The 20,416-nt window shown below is 52.5% G+C and overlaps 4 protein-coding genes across 4 annotated transcripts; 1 reads left to right on the top strand and 3 right to left on the bottom strand.

Annotated features, from left to right (window-relative positions):
- Positions 1-117: 117 nt before the first annotated feature.
- ECM29 (proteasome component M29) lies at positions 118-6,194 on the bottom strand (the record flags this gene model as incomplete). The annotated part of the gene is made up of 8 exons (XM_056221123.1): positions 118-541; positions 614-2,088; positions 2,140-2,168; positions 2,223-2,341; positions 2,389-4,231; positions 4,287-5,044; positions 5,117-5,806; positions 6,133-6,194. 8 exons carry the CDS (start codon positions 6,192-6,194, stop codon positions 118-120), a joined length of 5,400 nt encoding a protein of 1,799 aa, XP_056065110.1.
- Positions 6,195-6,940: 746 nt separating this feature from the next.
- ubx2 (UBX domain protein Ubx2) lies at positions 6,941-8,497 on the top strand (the record flags this gene model as incomplete). The annotated part of the gene is made up of 1 exon (XM_056221122.1): positions 6,941-8,497. The coding sequence occupies one exon, from the start codon at positions 6,941-6,943 to the stop codon at positions 8,495-8,497; it is 1,557 nt and encodes a 518-aa protein (XP_056065109.1).
- A 5,691-nt stretch (positions 8,498-14,188) lies between these two features.
- On the bottom strand, positions 14,189-14,989 carry N0V89_012400 (uncharacterized protein; the record flags this gene model as incomplete). Its single annotated transcript, XM_056221121.1, has 1 exon — positions 14,189-14,989. One exon carries the CDS (start codon positions 14,987-14,989, stop codon positions 14,189-14,191), a length of 801 nt encoding a protein of 266 aa, XP_056065108.1.
- Positions 14,990-16,334: 1,345 nt separating this feature from the next.
- On the bottom strand, positions 16,335-18,935 carry N0V89_012399 (uncharacterized protein; the record flags this gene model as incomplete). The annotated part of the gene is made up of 3 exons (XM_056221120.1): positions 16,335-18,050; positions 18,111-18,814; positions 18,863-18,935. 3 exons carry the CDS (start codon positions 18,933-18,935, stop codon positions 16,335-16,337), a joined length of 2,493 nt encoding a protein of 830 aa, XP_056065107.1.
- Between the last annotated feature and the right edge of the window lie 1,481 nt (positions 18,936-20,416).

The following is a 20,416-nucleotide window of genomic DNA, read 5'->3' as shown; positions in this document are numbered from 1 at the left end:
CAAACCATATGCCGGCTGTCATCCCCCTAGCACTCAAAGCATGTATCACATGAACAAATCAAGTCTATTTCTATGCAACACCATACTACCCACACCGCCCTCCATCCCCATCGCTACCTACTCCTTCCCCACTTTCGCCAACACGCCCCTCACAACCGCACTCCTCTCCCCACCATCCACCTCCGGTTTGACTTTGTCCGCCACCCATCTACAGCCCCCAACCTTTGCAACAACAATTAAAGCCTCTGCCCGCTTCACCCGCATAGCCTCGGGCAGTCCCTCAAAGCTTGGGTCGAATAGTAGCTTCTCCAGCGCCTCCTTTGCCTCTTCATTGACCGTGATGTCGCTGGGCAGACGCTCGAAAAGAGCCTGAAGTGACGTGAAAGTCTTGAGATGGATGTCCTTCGCGCGCGTGGAGTTTGCTTTGACAATGAGGGGGAGGAGAGTGGAGAGGTGTGCGGTAAGGGCTTGAGTGCTGAGAAGTGTAGTGTTTGGCGACAGTGTGAGAGCGGATATACATGCCGCAAGCGTCTTCTCCTGTCTGTGGATATGTTAGTATAATTCCGTATCGGGGGAGATCTGGAGGATTAGAATCAGGGAGGAGATGATTTACAGTTGCACATCCTTCATCGGCTCTCCGCCATCAACATCCATTTTCTCTCCATCTTCATCCCCACCGAGCACCTCTTCTAGAACATTTTCTACAATCTCTACAACCGTGCTTGAGAGCTCCAGATCCGTACGTGCAAGGCAGATTTTGCCTAAAGCTTCAAGCGCATGCGGCCGATACGTCTTATTCTGCCTCTTCGCCTCGCGAATAGTGACTTTCTCGATTTGCTTCGCGACTTTTTTGTCTTCTTTCCAGAGACTTTGTCCCCGCTCGATGAACCGTACAAAAGCCTCTAGCACGATTTCTTTGCCATCCCATGTCTTCCCGCCCATCGCTTTGTCGAGAGACGGCCATAGGGTCTCTGCGTTGGCTTTGGCGAGGGTTTCGCTGCCTGTTGTGATGGACATCACAGCGTCAGCTATAGTTTTTGCGGCCGCGTGCTTGAGCACCCATTTCGGACTCTCAAGGTGCTTGTCTGATAGGCTGACGATTTCTTTGAGGTAGAGCAGGACTGCACGCGAGCCAGCGACATTGTCTGACCACGTGTCGTCGAAGAGTCGCTTGACCTGTTCATTTGTGTCGTGTTTCGCAAGGAAGATGAGGGGGAGGAGCTCAGAGGAGAGCGACGTGAAGCGGTCTGCGGCGTTCTTGGAGATGGAAAGGACGATGTCGCCGGCAGTGAGGCGGGACTTGTCCTCTTCGGAGTCGAAATAGAGTTTGTGGCAAAAGGCGATGGTGGCGATGAGTTGCTTATCAGACGCGACGCGAGCGACGTAGCCTGCCGCGGCGGCATATGAGGTAGACACGGTGTCGTTGCGGTCATGCACATACTTTTGGATTGTTTTTAAAAAGCTGTCAGCATAAGGTTTGAAGAGGAAGTTGTGCCGTGTGCTGAGCGTGACGAGGATCCTGGAGCACCCTACTTTGGAGGGAAGGCCGACTGCGTTCTTCATTGCGACTTCGATGCGTGGGACGAGGACCTTCATCGTCTCTGCATCGGCGAGGTCGAGACAGCGCTCTATAGACTCTGTAAGGGGCGATGAGCGTACGCTTTGTAGGCGCATGTCGTCTATCTTCTGTTCGGTGAGATTGTACTTTGAGGCGTTGAGATGGATGTAGTTGACGGCTTCAGGCTCTAACGAGCTCAACAGCCCCAGAAGCCTCTCTACTAGCTCGGGAACGTGTGGATTCAGCGTCTTCGCATTGCTCTTCTTGACGATCTGGACAAGAGTGTGCACCGCGAACATACGCACTTCCTCAGCGCTAGATTCAAGACCAGACCCGGAGAATAGGAAGGGAAGGACCCGTGAGAGCATCGCATCTGCGGTCTTGATCGAGGAGTCACCCGCTTCCAGGGATCGCGTCAAAATGCCCGTGAGCACTCGAGCGAGGGAAGCTGCGGCAGCACGTACAGACTCCTTTATATCATCGAGAACTTTAAAGCATTTATCCCAGATATCGCCAAGGTACTTTTCGTACTGTAATTGTTAGCCTATGAACATGTCCATTTGTGACGCCGATAAACTCACCTTGTCAATATTTCTTCCTTGCACTAAGTCTGAAATGGCTGCGCAAGATGCTTGACGCACACGCCACTCTTTTGTCAAAATACTTGTAAGTAGGTCATCCATGATGGCATCAAAATTCTTGTCGATGGTCGCGGACGAGTCTTTCACTAGAGCATTCCAGATGTCGTTCATAGACCGTTGGACGTTAGGGTTCGGATCGAACCTAGAACATGTTAGAATTTACACACATGCTTCTCCAGACTAACATACCTATAGCGATATAGCTTGGGATATAGCTTCGGATTCTCGGCCAGGTACCCGTCAACGCTAGAGTCCGAGAAGATGTTACTTAGGCCGAAGCGACCGAAAGCTGCGCGGCTTGACCAGATGGAGTTGTTGGATGCCAATGACATGAATCGATAGACGAGACTAGAGTCGCCGACCTCAGAAGCAAGGCTGAGAATATCCTTATAAGTCGTGATCGAACCATCGCCAGTAGGAAGAGCACCCGGCTCGAAAAGTTGCGTATCTTCCGACACGGTACCAGACATCTTCGCCTTGTTGTCTGAGAATGAACCCACAAGGTCGCGCACCAAGTCGTCCTTGAGTTGGCGATCGCCCTTCTCATAGACAAGGCCGAGACCTCGCGATGCTGCTTCTTGTACCACCTCATCCCGGTCCGAAAGGCAGTACTTGAACGCCAACTGACACTGAGGGAGGTATTGCTGTATCTCAGACTTATGACCGCAATACTGCAACAGGCATAAAAGCCAGATCACGGAAGCCTTCTTGAGAGATGGCTTAGACTGTTTGCAACCCTTCAGTGTCTTCTCCAGGACTGTGGTCAACGTCTTCTCGCGCCTAGGTCCGGCTGGAGTTACTGGTGATGCATCCCAAGGATCGTGCGATTGTGTTGTGTGTTCGATATCGAGCTCTGCTGTCAGCGCTTTCGACTCCCATCCGCAAGCAAAGCAGCTCAATGCTTCACCAACAGAGAATTGTACTTCAGGTTGCCGTACTTCGTGTAGCTCGTACAACCTGTCAGCTATGAAGCTATAATCACTTTTCTCGTCGTCGTTGCTGGCTTCGTCGGTCGTAGTAGACAAATGCCCGAGCGCAAGGATTGCGCTTGTCGTCCCAGCCTTTGCAGAGTCGTAGATCTGCTGAGCAACATCCTGGAATTTTGCGTAGGGAGCTATGCTAGAAGGACTTATGACTTGGAACAGACTGAGCTGATCTATGCAAGTGAAGATGGATGTCTTCAATGTAGCATCTTTTGATTCTGCTAAGATCTTGAACACGACATTGAGGATCTTCTTCAGAGAATCCTCATCAGTAGAAGGCGACTGGTTTTGCCAATGTGCACGACTGAGGTAGTAGCCCAAAGCCGCGATAGCACCACTGATTTGGTTGATCTCGCCACCAACAGCGTCTCTCCAGGTTTCGATCTTTCCGTAGAGTAAGTCATAGGATTTTTCAATGATTGCCGCCTGAACATCTTTATGTGAAGCTAATAGTCCGTAGGCGTGAGCGGCTGCCGTTCGACGATTGGCATTGTTCGATAGTACTGAAGGCTCTAGCGTGCGGAAGTCACGCAACAACAGTGCACGCTTCCAGATGTTATCAGGACATAAAGAGAGCAAGCGGACAAAGCTACTCCCAATGTCACCGACATCGCTTAGCTCATCCCGTGTAAGTCGGTCGAAGCTTGCTCTTAAAAGTATGGCCAGTGACGTTGCATGCGCTTCGACAGCAGCAAAGGCCCGGAATGCTTGACGTGCGCGGAGATCGCTAGTCATGAGGGTCTCAAGCTTACGGCCCCAATCCTCTGCAAGCTTCTCATGTATATTCTTCTCTGCGAGTGCGGCGTGCATTGCGACTTGAGAACAGAACGTGATGACAGTGGGCAGTGTATGCGAGAAGCGTTGTTGGAACAGCTGTGCTTGTGACACAGCATTTCCGTTATCGTCTACATCCATGTCATCGTCGTCTTCGCCTTGTCGAGCGAAAATAAATTGGACGAGGTCGTCAAAATTCGGGAAAGGGGTGTTATCCCCTTCAGCGTCGATACCTGGTAGCGAGTTCGACATATTGAACCAGTATGGATCGAGGCCTATTTACTGTCGTTAGCATAGCTCTTGATCCTAGTCCGGACTCCCGGAACACACCTTTTCGTCCCTCTTCTACGACCTCGTGTCTTTCACTGCTCCCTCCGCTTACGGCAAGAATATCAATCCATCTGGCAAGAACATCGTCGTACGGCAGACATCTATTTGCAAATCTCGTAGCTGTATATCGAGTGCTTCTAAAGACCTGGTCGCCCCTCCCATTGCTGGAGTCGACATTGGCGGAATATTTGAGCAGTATTTGCCTAAACTTTGGTCGTATTGAGGCATTGAGAGATTTCGAGAATGCACCAAGCACGGATGAAAGAGCTTCGTCAATGCTGACTGTCACTTCTTTCCCGGAAGCGTCTTCCCTCAACGAGCGAAAAAGCCATTCGAGTAGATCCAAATTCGGCTCGAGGAGGATGGTCTTGGGAGACGCTTTGGCCAACAACCCGATAGTCTCGTATCCATATCCACGAAGTTCCATGTCCTGATCTCTGTCTGGTACCGGCCAGCCTTGGTCCTGCAGAAACGCTCTTAAATTACCCACTAGGCCTTCGGCAACACTAGAGAGATGTTCGGCGGCACCTCTTCGAGCAACGAAGTTGACTAGAGCGAAGATCGCTGAACGATACTTGGATGCTTCTCTGCCTGCGGTGGTCTTGTTCGTCGCGCTCAATTCAGGTGACAACAATCCTTCCTCAACGACACGAGCAATATCTTTCGGAAATGTTGTGCACGTCACAGACTTAGCGAGTATTCCCAGTATCCTGATACGAAGGGGAACCTTGACTGCCAAAGGGCCTTCAGGTGCTGATCTATAGGTCGTTAGTAACTTGTTCCTTCTTGCAAATGCCTTTGCTGCATCTGAACATAAGGTTGCAACTCACGAGCCGAAATAGAGACCGAGCAAAGTCTTGATAATTTCTGCATCTTCCAAATCTTTTGAAAGAATCACACGTTTCAATACATCCTCGCCGACTTCTGAGATTCGAGAATTGGTATCTGCAGACGCGAACAGCGCAGGAAGGAACTTCTCATCTTCGGTGAACATGCCACTTGCCAACAAGCGCGTCACAAGAGCTTTAGACTCTGTCAAGTTCAATCCTGCATCAGTACTTGGATCCCACGCGTCAGGTTTGCCCTGTAGGGTAAGAAACTTGTACTCCTCAACAGAGAGGCCGGGGCACCGCATGGAAGCTGCCACATCTGGATTGGAGGTGCGAGTAACGGTGAGAAGCAAGAGTTTGCCGAACCAATGCGAGAGAAACTCTGCATCATCGGCTTGGATGCCCAAGGTAGAGCGAAGTTCGTCATCCTCTTTACTGCCTCGTAGAGGAAGTTTGAAATGTGTAAGAAGGCGTAAGATTAGATGGAAAAGCTGAGAAGCGTGCTGTTGGGACTTGTTATAGTCGTTTGCAATCCCCTGAATCAGGATGGGAAGAAGCTCGAGCCTTTCAGAAACAGGGAGACGTGATATACCCTGTTGTATATACAAGATATCGAAATGACGGATCAGGGCCACGTCACCGTTCTCTTTAAATTGCTTGAGCAGAGCGGCTACTGGAAGTTTGATATCCCTGGACGACAATCAGATGGACGGAATCATGAAATGAGCAACCAGCACGTACGGTGATTTTATGCGAGTGTTGATGTGTTGACAGATGGATATGACCTGAAATTACCGCAATTAGCGGTGCTCCAGGCTCAATGACGAGGGAGGAAATGGCTGATAGGTACCTTGTTCCTCACGGCAACACTGTCAGACCCAAGTTTGAGGAGTAGAGGAGATAGATAGAGTTTTAGCAGATCTTGCAGCTTCTGTTCCGAGTCGGCCAGAGCTATCCTACAACAGAGATGGGTGGTCAGTATATGATAATCCGTGTTGCGGGATGCATGTCCTCACCGCATCTCGACCTTTCCCACCAACGCCAGCTCTCTCGCTTCTGGCGACTGTGTCGACGCCATTTTGAGCGCTGGAGATCGTGTATTGGTGATCCCCGGTGCGGCTCAAAAGTGGGCGAACAAGATATACGCCACAGGCAGCGGCGATGGCGTGGCGGGGCGTTCCTGCCTCTGCGACAGAAAAGTCACGCGCGGGAGCTACTGCTGAGCAATAAAGCACTCGTCAGACGTCTTCTGCCTTCTACAGCTTGCCACATCGCGTGCCGACATTCACTGGTGGACGCGCAGGGGTCCATTTGCGGCGGGAGCGCGAATCGGGCGTCGGAATTACAGCGCACAGACCACGAATGAGTGACGCAGCTTCATTGCCTGGGCCAAACAATACCGCCGTGGTGCAAGACAGTCGCCTTCCACATAACACTCTGTTGCCTGACGCCGTATACCTCACTTTACTGACTCCTTTTCTGCAGGCCTTCAGCGCGACTTCCCCTCCTATTCTCACCTCCAGCAACGCGACTGCCGGAACCGATTCGTCAACTCCGGCAGCAGTTGAGACCCGCAGTACCTTGCTGTGCGACCAATCTCGACAAACTGCCACTGCGATATACTACGTCCCTTTACAGCTCACGGAACTTATTTGCCAGCACGCCCCGAGTGCGCAACAGCCCATCGTTGACGTGTTCATGGGCATCTGAACTACCCCGCCGTCAACGTCGAGCCTTCATCATCGGCCGCCACTTCTATTCTACCACCAAACCTTCCCTCCTCAACTTCGCGCCCACAACCACAGCTTTTGTTCTACCGACACCATGGACGACGAGAACATTTCCAACTTCGTTGCGATTACCTCTTGCGAGCCAGCAAAAGCTGCGCAATACCTAAGCTTGACTGAGGGCAACCTCGAACAAGCTATACAATTGTACTTCGATAGCCCCAACCTCGACTTTGGCGGAGCACCAGCTGCCCAACCTGCCGCTACCAATGCGAGCAACCCGATCCCGATCGACTCTGACGACGAGATGTCCGACTTCGAGCCCACGGCTTTCGAAACGAATGCCCCGCCGCGAGCACAACCGAATACCGAAGATGATGAGGCAATGGCCCGTCGTTTGCAGGAGGAGATGTATGGTGCTGGTGGCGGTGCTGTTGCCCAGGACGAGGTTCGCGCTCCAATGGAGCGGAGGACAGAAACATTGGTCGGTCCCGACGCCAATTGGGGACCCGGAAGCGAAGACGAAATTAATCAGATGGTTCAAGAGCAGCTCGCACGCCGCAGGAACCCTGGGTCTCGCCCAGGCATATTCAACCAACGTAACACGCAAGCTTCGGTGTGGGACAACAGCGGTGATTCGAGCGCTCGACGACGTGAGCTGGCCACTGCTACTGGTGGCGCCTCAGAGCAGTCTTCAAAGATGAACATGCTTGCAGAGCTGTTCAGGCCTCCATTCGAGATCATGTTCCAGCAACCCTGGGAGAAGGCGCGCGACCTGGGAAAAGAAGAGTCGAAATGGCTCATCGTCAACGTTCAAGATCCTGCCATTTTCGACTGCCAGCGTCTTAACAGGGATATTTGGAAGAACGATGATATCAAAGACACGATTCGAGAGAACTTCATCTTCATTCAGTACGCCAAGGATGACCCTCGAGGCCAGGAATACATGAACTACTACTTTCAAAACCGTGAGAGCGCGGACGCATACCCACACATTGCTATCGTCGACCCGCGAACGGGTGAGCAAGTCAAGGTGTGGTCAGGCCCTCCGATTCCCGAGCCTGTCGACTTCCATGCCCAGCTTCATGAGTTCTTGGATCGCTACAGCCTCAATTTGAATGTGAAGAACCCGGTCGCAACACGCAAGTCCGAAAAGCCAAAGAAGGACGTTGGCCGGATGACCGAGGAAGAGATGCTCGAGATGGCTCTGCAGAACAGCCTAGGCAATAATGATCAAGGCCCGAAGGACGAAGATCCAGATGCGCTTACGAAGGGCGACGTTGCCAACAAGGGCAAGGCAAAGGCGGAGGAGCCTGCAGAGTCAGTGGAGGAGACGAACGGGAATTCACCATTTGCGCAGATTTCCTCAGATAATCCCCACATCGAGCCTACATCGACCGATCCAACAGTCACTACTCGCATCCAGTTCCGCGGCGGCCCAGGTCGGCCCATCGTTCGACGCTTCAACTTGGCAGATCCAGTTCGTCGAATATATGAATGGATCAAAGCTGGACACCCTTGGGAAGGAAAAGAAGGCGCGGATTTCGATCTGTCCTTCATGGGCAAGAACCTTCTTGAAGGCCTAGACTCAACTATTCAAGAAGCCGGCTTGAAGGGGGCGAGCGTCATGGTCGAGTTCACCGATTCGGAGTGAGCGCGGACGTTGTAGCATCTTTCGGTGTGTGGCGTTATACTCAAATGCGACTCCGCATTGGTCATTCTTTGGGAGGAACGAACTAATAGCAAGGCTATATGAAGAAGGAAGTAATGATGACGATAGGCATTAAGGGCACAGGAACTTAGATGGCTTAGATCCCACGCCTGCCATCATCACGACGTGATGGTGGGCATCTTCAACATACCCCATTGCATTTTCGGTCTTTTGGCCTGATGGTCTGCAGGACCTTGCCCCAGCACCTGTTCTGTAGATAGCACAAGAATATCACACAAGCGCTCGGTGTATCGATGCCCAATCCTCTCATTTCGACTTGATCTGTTTCACCTTGCTTGATTTGCCTTCCAGCTCATCAAATAGCTTCTTTCAACATTACGTATGTTGCCCCGTCTCTTACCTTCCATTACACGTTCGTCCATCCTAGCTCGCTGAGTACTCCGATAATGCTTCTCATGGGCTGTTGTACCGCTTTCCAGGGTCCACTCCACTGCTGTCGAGATGCAAAACCATCTCTCCGTCACTCCATCTTATAACCTCATCCTGGCTCCGCCCTCAATATCCCCCTTCCATATCTTCTCTCTATCCTAGCTGACCACACACCAACCTTCACCTGCTCTCCTTCCATTCTTAGAATCCGTTTTCGTAGACGCATTGGCCGCGACTGAAGTAGCACGATTTCCCGATTTGTACGTCTCGTGTCTAATGTTGCCGTGCGGTGCGAGAAGACACGTCTTGTGCAGGCCGCCTGCGCGCTTGTATTCGTCTATGAAGGGCGTGGGTGGGAAGGTAGGCCTGTATGTGGACGACATGTTGGGTTTGTATAGGGCCGCTTTGACGACGACGAGATTCAAGCCGTTGTAAGCGCAGAGTCGAGGCTTTGAAAGCGTAGTGGGGTTTAGAAGACACGCTCGGATAGGAGTGTGTTATGTCGATGTTGAACGCGAACGAGTTGGGCCAAATTAATTCCAATGATGCGCGTTATATATCTATCTGAGAACCATATTTCTGAGTCTTGTATGGCTGAAAATGGTCTTCGGATTGGTCCGGCGAATATTGTAGTGTTGTTGCTGGGCATGGAGAACAATAGTAACGCGTTGCTGGGGTGTGGGTTAGCGAAGCATTGGTGCTGGTGCGAACAAAGAAGGTGTTTGTTTTCGGTGTCACGTAGGAAGATCCATCAGTAAAGTATGGTTTCTAGAAGCCTTATGGAATACTACAAGGAGTTCTAGATTGCGAGTCTGCAGATATGATGGAGAGAAAATGAATTGGTGGTGTGAACAAAGGCTGGGGACGGTAGTTGTACCGGAGGCGTAGAACGGGTATGGCTGGTATGAAAGAAATATGGATCAGACGTAGGAGGATGGGTAGAGCGCCGATTCGTAGGTCAGGTATGTATAGGATGTTCATTGTCCAAGAGAGACTGATATGTCCAAGGTGTTTGTATGTCCGTGAGAGCTAACAGTTCCGTGGGGAAAGCAGAAAGGATTGGTACGCGAAGCCCACCCTGAACCACGTACGCAGGCGCCGTTCGAATCTATGTACCTGTGGCAGTCAAGAGCTAAAGGTGCTATGCTGGTGTTCTCGACAAATCACATCGTACACACTGATCAACACCATGCGGCAATCCATGGAAGAGTCGAATCTAGCCGCCTCACTCGAAGTCACAGTCTGGAGACTTTTTCGCCTAGATTTTGCTCCGTGCGAAGGAAGCTTGATGATCGCATTCTAGTGATTTGGTGACAGATCTGCAGACCGAGAGTGGTGGCCAAAGTAAGGATGCCGCAGGAGTGGGGTCTGTCACTCAACCGCTCCACCAAAAAAGGCTATAGTCCAAACACAATCAGACATGATCACTACAGTCCGAAAAGATGGAAACATGAATGTAGGTCCTTAGATGGCGAATTGATGATGCCTGAGCGAGCATTTCGGGCCTGACCGTGCCACAGTCCTTAAGGTTTCCTGGTCAAACTCCATTGTGCCTGATCGCGATCACAGGCTCACCGGGCATGTATATTCCTTCAACTCTGTTCAGTTGTCTTCTTTTTACTAACATTTTTCCGGCTCCGTAATGCCTGCTCATATATAATTTTATCGCGTCCTACCCACCAATTGGATATGCAGGATCCATTGTATCTCTTCCACTCGAACTTCCGCTGTACTTCTTGTAGCGTAGGAGGCCTCATGTCGCCCTTCCAGTGCAAATCACTCCATGTCCTGTGCGTCCGGTCTCCACTAGGATCATAGACCCAGTTCTTCTCGTCCTGGATCCAGGTGATGACTGCTACCTTCTCTTCTCGGGTATACGATCGACGAGAGATACCGGTTTTTGAAACCCTAGTAACATGTGTTCCGGGTTCTTTACGTGGGCGGCCGACTTACCTACGTTCGGGCTTCTGAGGTTCGGGTGGCATGATGAGGACGTGGATGAGGATGAGAAGTTCGAGGAGCGCACTGAGACAGGCAGGTGGCAGATCTGCCACCCGGCGTCGACTCCTGATAACGTGAGATTCTAGACAAATGGAGGCTGCCGACACGAGTAAATCGAGACACTCACCACCAGTACTTATCAAGATATGGCTGAGATGCAAAGTCCGAGATGGATTGTCCTGCACCTGAAGCTCCATTGACGATAACGAACGGATCTGCGCGCACGGGCCACACTAGACCGTCCAAACGCTCTCCTACATTCCCTCTCCTACTCGTCCTCACGCAGTGTTGCTGTTGCAATACAATACTTGCGCTCCGCCCCAAGGTGAGCGTCATGCTGTCGCCAGCGCCGTCCCGTGTACAAGATTAATCCATGTCAAGCACCAGCACCAGATCGACCGACATCAGTCAGTCGAGCGAGCCCTCAGAGGCCTCAACATATGTCAGGTGGTCAAGTATCCCGTAATTCACACAAGTTAGTTAGCAAATGCCACTGTCGTTAGATCTATGAGAATGTCAGCTGAACGAGAAACAAAGCTTCTATTTTCAGGATCCGATACTTGGCCTAGTATATACGCTGATCGCACTTCAGATGGCTAGCATGCACGGCCTGGCCAAACTACTATCTGCAAAGGTACACGGTAGATACTTTCATAGTCTTGTCGTTAGTCTACAAATGCCGCGACTGTGAAATGTGATCCTACATAAGGCACCCAACATCGGCCCGACTCTGAAAACGCGCCGTATCACCGCCGCGAAGCAGCAGCAAGCAGCAGTCACAGCTACAACAAAGGCAAGGCTACCTTGCGATAATCCTGTTCCCATCTATTCGTTGGGCTACCCATTGGCCACACTCGAGATCCACCTTCCAAGTGCACAGCGCCTCCATTCAACTCAAGGATCCCATACTCGCCTCGACCGGAACAAAGAAGTATCAGAAATTCAAATGCCCGACACCCGTGCCATCCTTCCCTTCACGTAACTCCTTCAGTGTGTGATCATTGCCAGCGCGTTCAGCACGCTGCATACCGCACTTCTCTAGTTTCAGTCCGCCGTTTCTCCTACTGCACCTGCCTTTCGCAGTCACCCCCCAAAGTCAAAAGCAACCGCCAAGCGACGTCAAACAAGCGCGCTTCAATCTCCGCCAATCACAGTTCTCCTCCATCGACAGCCCTCAATCGAGCTAGCGGAATGGTTGCGCAATCACAGTCGATAGATCCATCGCCTCCTTCGCGATCAATGTTCACGTGCCCCCTTCAATAGATTGATGGAACTAACAAAACTAGACACGGAACCACATCCGGCTGAAGATCAAGTGACTTTGAATGTGGTGTGAAGTGCTCGAAGCCGGACACACATCCCCCATCCAGCCGTTCCAATATCCCCACCGTAGCCTACGCGACTCGCACCAATACACTTCCCTGCCCGCGCACCTATACCACACCACAATATAGCCAAAGTATCTTAGACAACCCTTATACACTAGCGGAACAGGCTGGCGACATGTACACAGTACCTTGCCTACTTGGTAAATGCCTGGAACAAACAGACAGAGCATCATGTGTGTGACAAGCGCCTGCGTGCGAAGGCGGCGCTAGAAGTGATGATTGGACAGGAGGATTTATCGCCTCATGCACGTGATAGAATACCGTATGCACGTCGTTGGAAACGCTAGGATGCATTGGAGGGGCCCTGCTGCGGCGAGCAGAACACCCTCTCCATCACCGAATGCGCACTCCCAGCAGATTCGTGCTCAAAACGCCACAGCAGCCCTCAAACGCCCTCTCCTCCTTGCGCGCAAGACCTACCGCGTAACTCGGTTCGATCAGGACGTTGCTTTTCGAAAAGGAAAACGCGCACACGGTGCAAATCCCAATGTTTCCACACCCCCACCCCCTCGTCGCGGGCGCTTAACCATAGGCTTGGGACCGCCCCTCCATTCAGCCACGACCCCTGCTCTGTGCCCGTCTTGCGCCTCTGATTCGTCGCTCGCCAGCGGGAAGGTTACGCACTGTTGGAACCCCTCACCGGTGAACAGACGCCTCCCTCCCGTGAGCTCGAGCTGCCAACCCTCAGTATCCCCGGTTTGCCCCTTCGATTGGCTGCTCGCGCTGAGAGGCGGCGGACAGTGGCATTCTCGCTGTGCTGGCGTTTGCCAGCGTGATTGGTCGTGCGAGGCAAATGACGGCGGGAGGGACGGCGAGGATGCTGAGGTGGAGGGCTTAGGGTACCGGGAAGATGGTGGGAGACGGTGGTTGCGAACGGCTGATCCGCAAACGCGTGGCAGTGTTGGCAGACGTTTACGTACAGGATATCGCGCTGCTAAGAGCTGGGTAGCTGGCGACACCGTTTGCCTCAGGCTCGGTGCGCCCGATTCGATGCATGAAAAACGGGTGCGATCGCCGGGTCTTATCCATCGGTCATGGCTATAGTTCTAGAAAACAAATCTTCATGCGCGCACACGAGCTGATAGACGTCAGGAATATGTGTGGACTGTAAGGATTTCTCGATTGTTATGATATACTATCAGATTCATTCACCCCTGTGAATGTGGATGAAGAAGCCATCGACTCATCTCATCATCTCGACGTAGGCGCCGGGAGCCTTGCCCTGCCTGCTCGCTCGCCGTTCGCTCCTCTATACCGCGAACACCCGCCGGGCGTAAAGCCACACGCCCACCTGACTCCCCATTGCCTTCCACCATCAACGTGAAACTCCAGCCAATCAAACCTGTAAACTCCACCAATAAGTCCCCGTTAGCGCCGGCGCACCCAGAGAGGTATCCGCGTTGAATCAATAATAATTCCATCCAAAGCTGTCCAATAACCCAGAATTTTCCGCACCAGACACCACTGATAGTCATGAGAACATGAGCTCGTCTCTAAACAATAGCGTTGAACATAGAAAAGTAGTAGTAGGAGTGATATGATGGTGAGGCGAGTTGAAGTGACACGGCTATATCGCTCGTGTCGGAGTTGTGTGAAAGTAAGTCGCAAAAGGAATGGTTGCGATGGAGTCGCCCGGACCCAAGGATTACTGTGTTGGTGGGGTGGGGTGGCCGAATAGCATTATCGAGCAAGCGTATGTGCAGTGGACTCGAGGTGGTCAATATAATAGGCGCTTTGCAATAGCGCTAATCGAAGTCGAACCAAGTAATGTGATCGTGAAGTGGTACACAAAGTCTGGGCGGCGGTTGAGTAACCACCAGACTCGCAGGCGCGAGACTAGCGTCGCGTCCTTTGTTTACTCGAGCTTTCTTCTCTTGCCGCGCGGTGCGGGGTCGATTTGAGGGAAGCTGGGTGCTTTGGTCTCCACTGGCGTACTGCTGTAGGTCACTGTGCGAGTGACGACTTCCCGTACGCTGACGCGCCGTGTACGGCCGGTCTTTTTTTCGACCTCCCATGTCCGTGGTGAAACTGCCGAGTACGGAGAGTTCGCGGAGTTTGCAGAGTTCGCGCTGGCGGGTGAACGAGCATTTGCGGGAGAATGATAGGGTGACTGTGGAATGTAGAGGCGAGGAGTGCGCGCCGAAGAAGGCCGCCTGAAAGGTGACGGGGGAGGAATGGTGACTGTCTGCTCTTTTGGTTGCTCCTTGGGAAGCGGCGCAGTCATGGGAGGCTCCATTTTTTGCTCCTTTGGCTCTTGTTTGATGTGGTCGCAGTTGCTACAGCTGCTTGCTCTTGAGGTCGCTGGCGTCGAAGTTACAGAAGACTTGTCTGCAGGACCGGACGTCATTGTGAATGAGCCACTCGAGGCTGATGAGGTTACTGAAGCCATGGAGGTTGGTCTGTTGCCCTGGAAGACAAATTTCTCGCTGGTGCCAGTGGACATTGGGCTCATGAGGACAGGCGACAGCGTCTTCAGAAAGTCCAGGTAGGCTGTCGGCGGGGTAATGGGTGTCTTGATGGCGTCTTCCTTCTTGAGGTTTGCAAAAGTAGGAGTGGTCGCAGAGAATACCATTGGAGACCGCAGTTCAGATGGATAGGTAGCAGACACAGGCGTCTTGAGGGCCGACAAGGCGGGCTTCGAGTCAGTGGCAGCCATGGTGGAGAGCAGTATCCAGTGCGCAACGAGAGACTGGACAGTTGGTGTAGGAGTGAGCGAAAGCGGGCTGCACTGGGCCTGCTTCTACGAGAGCTGCAGAAGGCTGGTCGGTGAAAGAGAGCAGGGCAAGCAGAGGTACTTGGCCGGGGTGCGGAGCGTGTTTATTGTGCACAGCGGCTAGGTGGTCGATGCGGGTCTGCTGGCGGTGGCCGCTGGGTGGGCCTTGGAGGAATGCTTCGCCTGCTAAAAAAAGCGGGCGCTTCGTGGTCGGACGCGGGGCCCTGCTGATTCAAAAGTGCCCTCCGCTTGGGCCTTCTCCGCGAGTGATGCAAAACAGCCGCCGCGCTGGGACCGTGGCGAATGAGACGGGCCTCTCGAAGCGCCGGCACAGGGGTTGCCGTCTGAGCGCTGGCGAACAGCTTCAACACCAGCGCGCCGCAATTGGCTGCACGTCGATGAAACGACGTGTGTGATTTGCCTGCGGTCCTTGCAGCTCCTCTTCTCGAAGCTGCTACTTGCACGGTATGATTGGCGGGCACCCTGGTCGGATATTTGATGCGGCCCTCGGGATGTGGACAGCTGTGAACGTGGTTGCCGTCTTCTTTTCCAAGCCGGGGAAGGCAAACGTGGCCGCCCGGTCAGACTGTCCGACGAGGATTGGATGTGAAACTGGGAAAAGAGGATGAGATGACGGCTGAGGGACGGAAGGACCGAACGACTGTTCAAGAGATGCAGTGCCTGTCTGGAAATAGATGCGAAGGCTCTGTGCGAACAATTGGCCTCGTGGGTACCATCTATCATTTATGTTGATTCCACGCGCTGGCTCTGTCTGTATACCAGTCGCGCGCTTGCACATGATACTGCTCCACGCCGCCTGGTCGTCGACGGACCACCCGTTGGACACATCCTCCAGCTTTCTCAGGCCCGCCAAATGGGCGCGCGCCTTACCATACCAGCGCTTGGCCCCCCTGTCCGAACGCAGGCGGTGCGGAACACGCTTGCTTAACTCATCTTCACAGGTCCGACCTTTGCGTAGAGCGCTTTGGTTGAAACCATCAAACGTCGGCGCTAACACATGACCCTTCCATCGTCCAGTGCTACTTCAGGATACCGTGACTGAATGAAGCACTGTGCCTTTTTCATCTAGGTACGGCACGACTTGCTTCTGCGGGTATAACATTCTCTGGACCTTTCAGGGGCCAATCGTGAGTTGATCCTGCACGCCATGGAAAGCCACGCGCGGAGGTTTTGTCATGTAAGATGGGGCTACAGCGACCCGCCGGGTCAATGGGGCTGTGTTCCGCACAACTAGGTCTCCAGCCAAGTGACCGAATTGCATACGCGTTCAGGAAACGAGCGCATGGAGAGTATCGTCGTAATGTACTTCCTCCTCGAAGTATGTTCGGACAGTGTCACCTACCATGATGGTTGGATTCTGTGCCAATGGAGACGAGTTGCCTTGAGCCAGGTGACTAGTGTGTTCTCCAAAGTAAACACGGCCATCGAACCGTCTTGTCTTAGAGAGAGTGACAAAAGGTTCCTGATTCCGCTCCGCGGTTTGCTGGTCTACGCAAATCATCTGGCACCTGCGGCACGGTCCCAGCAATTCAAAGTATTGCTGGCCGATTTGAAGGTAGCGCCAATCGTCTTCCGCATATGGTTGTTCCGCCCCAGGCGGGTAGTGTGGATTCTCAGCAACCACTACGTTGGCTCGGAAGACCTCTGACTGCGCCGCCTTGCCGCCCTCAGCCTTGATCATTTCATTCAGGCGGTTGAGGCTTGATCGCGATATTGTCAGGATGGGGCTCTCATTTGACAGAAGAATGGGTTTTGAAACTGTCATTCCCGGCATTCCCGGTCTCGTTTCTGGGAACGCGCCCGGTACGCGCATCTTGCCAGCCTTCTGGCTCTTCTGCAAATGAGGCTTTGAATGTCTGGCGCAGGCCAGTGGGCCACTCCCGTTCCCGACAGCTGGGAAGCGAGCGAGATGACAAGCCACTCCCAGAGCTTGGGAGAAGAACGTTGATATCCGAGGTGATCTGTATGTCTTTGCTTGAATGTGATCGCCACATACTTGAGCATTGCCGTCTTTGTACATGGAATCTTTGGCGAACAGCCGCGGGTCGGCTGAGAGAGGCACAGTTACCTCGTTCGCAAAGGCCGTGTCGCGCAGTATGCCGGTTAGCTGTACACGTAGGACGCCCGCTTCTAGGTCAATGCTCGGACGAATGAGAGCCATCTTAGGGTAGCGCTTTTGACTCAATGCTGCTCCGGTTCCCTGGTGAACAAGACACCATTCGCGATCCCAAGCTAGACCTTCGCGCCGCACTCCCCATGCTACGCCCGGCGGCACGCCGAACGCCCCACAACTCTTTATAGGGTAGACGGAAAGGCTCTCCACGTGCAACCGACTATGTGTTGGTGGCTCTGTATCCAATGGAACAACTGGCGGCACCAAGAGAGGCGGGGTATTTTCAATGAAAAATTCGGATAGGAAGTCAACGAATAAGGAAACATCCTTCAGTGTACTCATAGCCCCGAGGCTAACTCGTATCATGCCAGTCGGTTTGGCACGAATGATATCGTTATCGTTACCACATCGCTGTCCCGCCGAGAAGTTTTCCTTCATCTCCCATGGCGCCAAATCTAACGAAGTTGCTACTCCGCCTGGATTGCATAGGCCTCCTGTGCGTAGTTGGAAGTTTCTGACAGCCGCAAGCTTCTCCACCTCTGCATTGCTGACCCAGCCACCGTGGTGATTACGGAGGTTGAATGCTACAATTGGTCCTTGCGTTTTCGAATCACCATAAGCAGACGAAGAACCGTTGTATACGTGGCAAACGCTGGTGCCATTTCCGTGCTTAAGCGAAATCAAGCTATTGTACAGCTTTGCAGCTAGGAAAGCGGTATGCTTGGATACTTCTTCAAGAGAGCTGTATAATTCTTCGTGCACGCTCATCGCAGCATCAAGAGCCATGATACTGTGAATTGGCAGCGTCCCGTCTTCTATTCTTTCGTGAAGTGTTTCCTTTTTTGCGTGCCACTGTTCTTTCAAGCAAACCTGAGGGTGGGTTGCAATTAGCACGTGCGTCACATGTTTCGAACGATCGAGATCACTTACCACCATCTCAACTGTGCCTCCACCAAAGTAGCGGCGCTTGTCGAAAATGGATCCCGCAGCTTTCCGAATGACTAGAGCACCCAGATCAGGAAAACCAAAGATCTTGTATAAGCTCAAGGCTGTAAAATCAGGGGCGTTGTCGGCATCGCTCAGGTCAAGCGGCGAGGTTGACACCAAGGCAGCCGCGTCCAACAATGTGTACACTGCGCCTTGTTTCCTCAAGCGTATACGGCCTGTCCAATCCAAGGGCAATCTGCGCCCATTCATGTTGGACTGTGCCGGATATGCAAAGAGGCCAGCTCTTGTGCCTAACCCACCCTCCTCTTCGACCCATTGGTTGACCTCAGCATCCGTTGTAAAACAGCGGTGTTGCATGGCGGCTTCGCGGACTCCAACCAAGGATGTGTGCGCATCGCCGTGGTAGCCATACCAATAGCCTTCCTCTTGGTCGCGGAACGCCTCCATCACTAACTTAATGCCCGCGGTGGCATTGGCGGTGAAAACAACGTCAAACTCATCCGGGTCTGCCTTGAAGAGGCCCAATAGACGTAGTCTGACATCTTCGATGCGGCGCGTGGTCAACTGTGACGAGTTCGAGGCGGAGTGCGGGTTGCCATAAAGATTGGCAACCATATCGGCGGAGAAGCGCTCGATGAGTGACTTGGCGTATAGCGTAGTGCCGGCATGGTCCAGGTAGGTGGTATCTGGAAGCAATCAGCAAAGAACTTTCGACCATGATCAAAGCTACATACCTTGGAGCATGGGGTATTCGCGGAGGCGTAGTGCTTCAATGGCGGCATCGTAGGCGATGCGCGCGTCTTCCATGTTGCAGATCACAGAACACCCTCCCCTAGCTACCCTAGGTCCTTAAAGTACAGAAGTAGATTACGACTAGGAAGACTCATTTGAAGGTGAAAGCGTTGTTTGTCAAAGTGGGGGAAGGCGAATCGTGGTAGTTCTTGGAGCGCGGCAGACCGCGGTAACCTCCGATGACCGAGAGATACGTGAGACGACTGATAACGCGGAAGGCCGGAGCTTATATCAGCGGTAAGCTTTCGTTGACATCAGATATTAGAGGAAGAAGAACGTGTGTATACGCAACAAAGACAGACGTTCGTTATCGTCCAACGTACACCTTCGTTGGGCGCTCCAGAAACTCCGCAAAGCGTGGGGGTGCACAGACCACTTGAACCTGGAGACAGAAGCAGCCACTCATATTGTGTGCGTTTGAACTACAGTGGGAAGCGACAATTCTACCCAAGCCACGGCAACCACGAAGTGACTACTTCTTGGAACTTTTACAGACACCACATCCTCCCTAGATGGCAAGTCTTCGAATCGATATACTAAGTGGTTCAGTGAAAGAGCCATGAGAGAAAAGAATGCTCAGCTGAAAGCAATTCAAATACCGGGCTCTGCCCACATCTCCAACCACTTGCCGTGAGTCTCGACCCAACTAGCGTACCTGCATGTCCCTGAAGTCATTGAGACCTGCTGGAGTGTCGTGATTTGGAGTGGACTACGGTAGCCCCGAACTCCACCTACTGCGCTCCACCCAGCCAATCAAGTCTGCCCGAGTATCCAACCTACTGCGTCTCTATCATTAAACTTTCGCCCGATGTATTAGTGACGCCTCGAGCTGAGAATCTGGGATACTGTAATGGGGCATATACACTCCTTCGAACGATGAACCACTTAGAAAACCTAGTTGATTCCATAAAGCGATGAACCTCTATTGGAAAACTACATCGGATTTGTCCACTGTTTCGAATCCAACAAGTCAACGACGCTTCCTCGCGCGTAACGCGAATCCACCGCGCAAAGCGGTACGCTTCTGCACGTCGCTGCCGGTCGGTTCTCCGCGCTTGGCATTGATTCAACAGCGACACCAGCCCCTCCCTCACATCACCATTCAGATATCAAAAACCTCGAGCAGTCTCTGAACAATATACAATTACTAGCTTCCCCTCGAACCTCTCGCACAGCAATGGCTGTATATACAAATGTCTCATCAAAACCGCGTATCGATATCATGCCTTTTCAAACACCTTGTAACGCCCATGCATGAGTTAAACCGAATAAGAAATATCCAATGACTTGCTGAGAAGCAGTGAAAGTCTTGCCAAGGCAATCGAGAAGAAGAAAAGGTCGGACGGGCGAAGCGCCTCGCCTCGGCACGGCGCTCTGGTGATACAACAATGCGCGGTACAACGCCGCCACGATAACGGTTCATGCAGCTCTTGTAGCAGGAAGTACCACAAGGTACCGTTCTATGCAAGGTCCTCCCGCGGGCAGCGGCAAGCAGA

This window comes from Didymosphaeria variabile, assembly GCF_027946475.1.
Source record: "Didymosphaeria variabile strain IMI 356815 chromosome Unknown scaffold_10, whole genome shotgun sequence".
Classification (NCBI taxonomy): domain Eukaryota; kingdom Fungi; phylum Ascomycota; class Dothideomycetes; order Pleosporales; family Didymosphaeriaceae; genus Didymosphaeria; species Didymosphaeria variabile.
The sequence above is the reverse complement of the archived record's forward strand: the minus strand, read 5'-3'. Positions and strand labels throughout refer to the sequence as shown.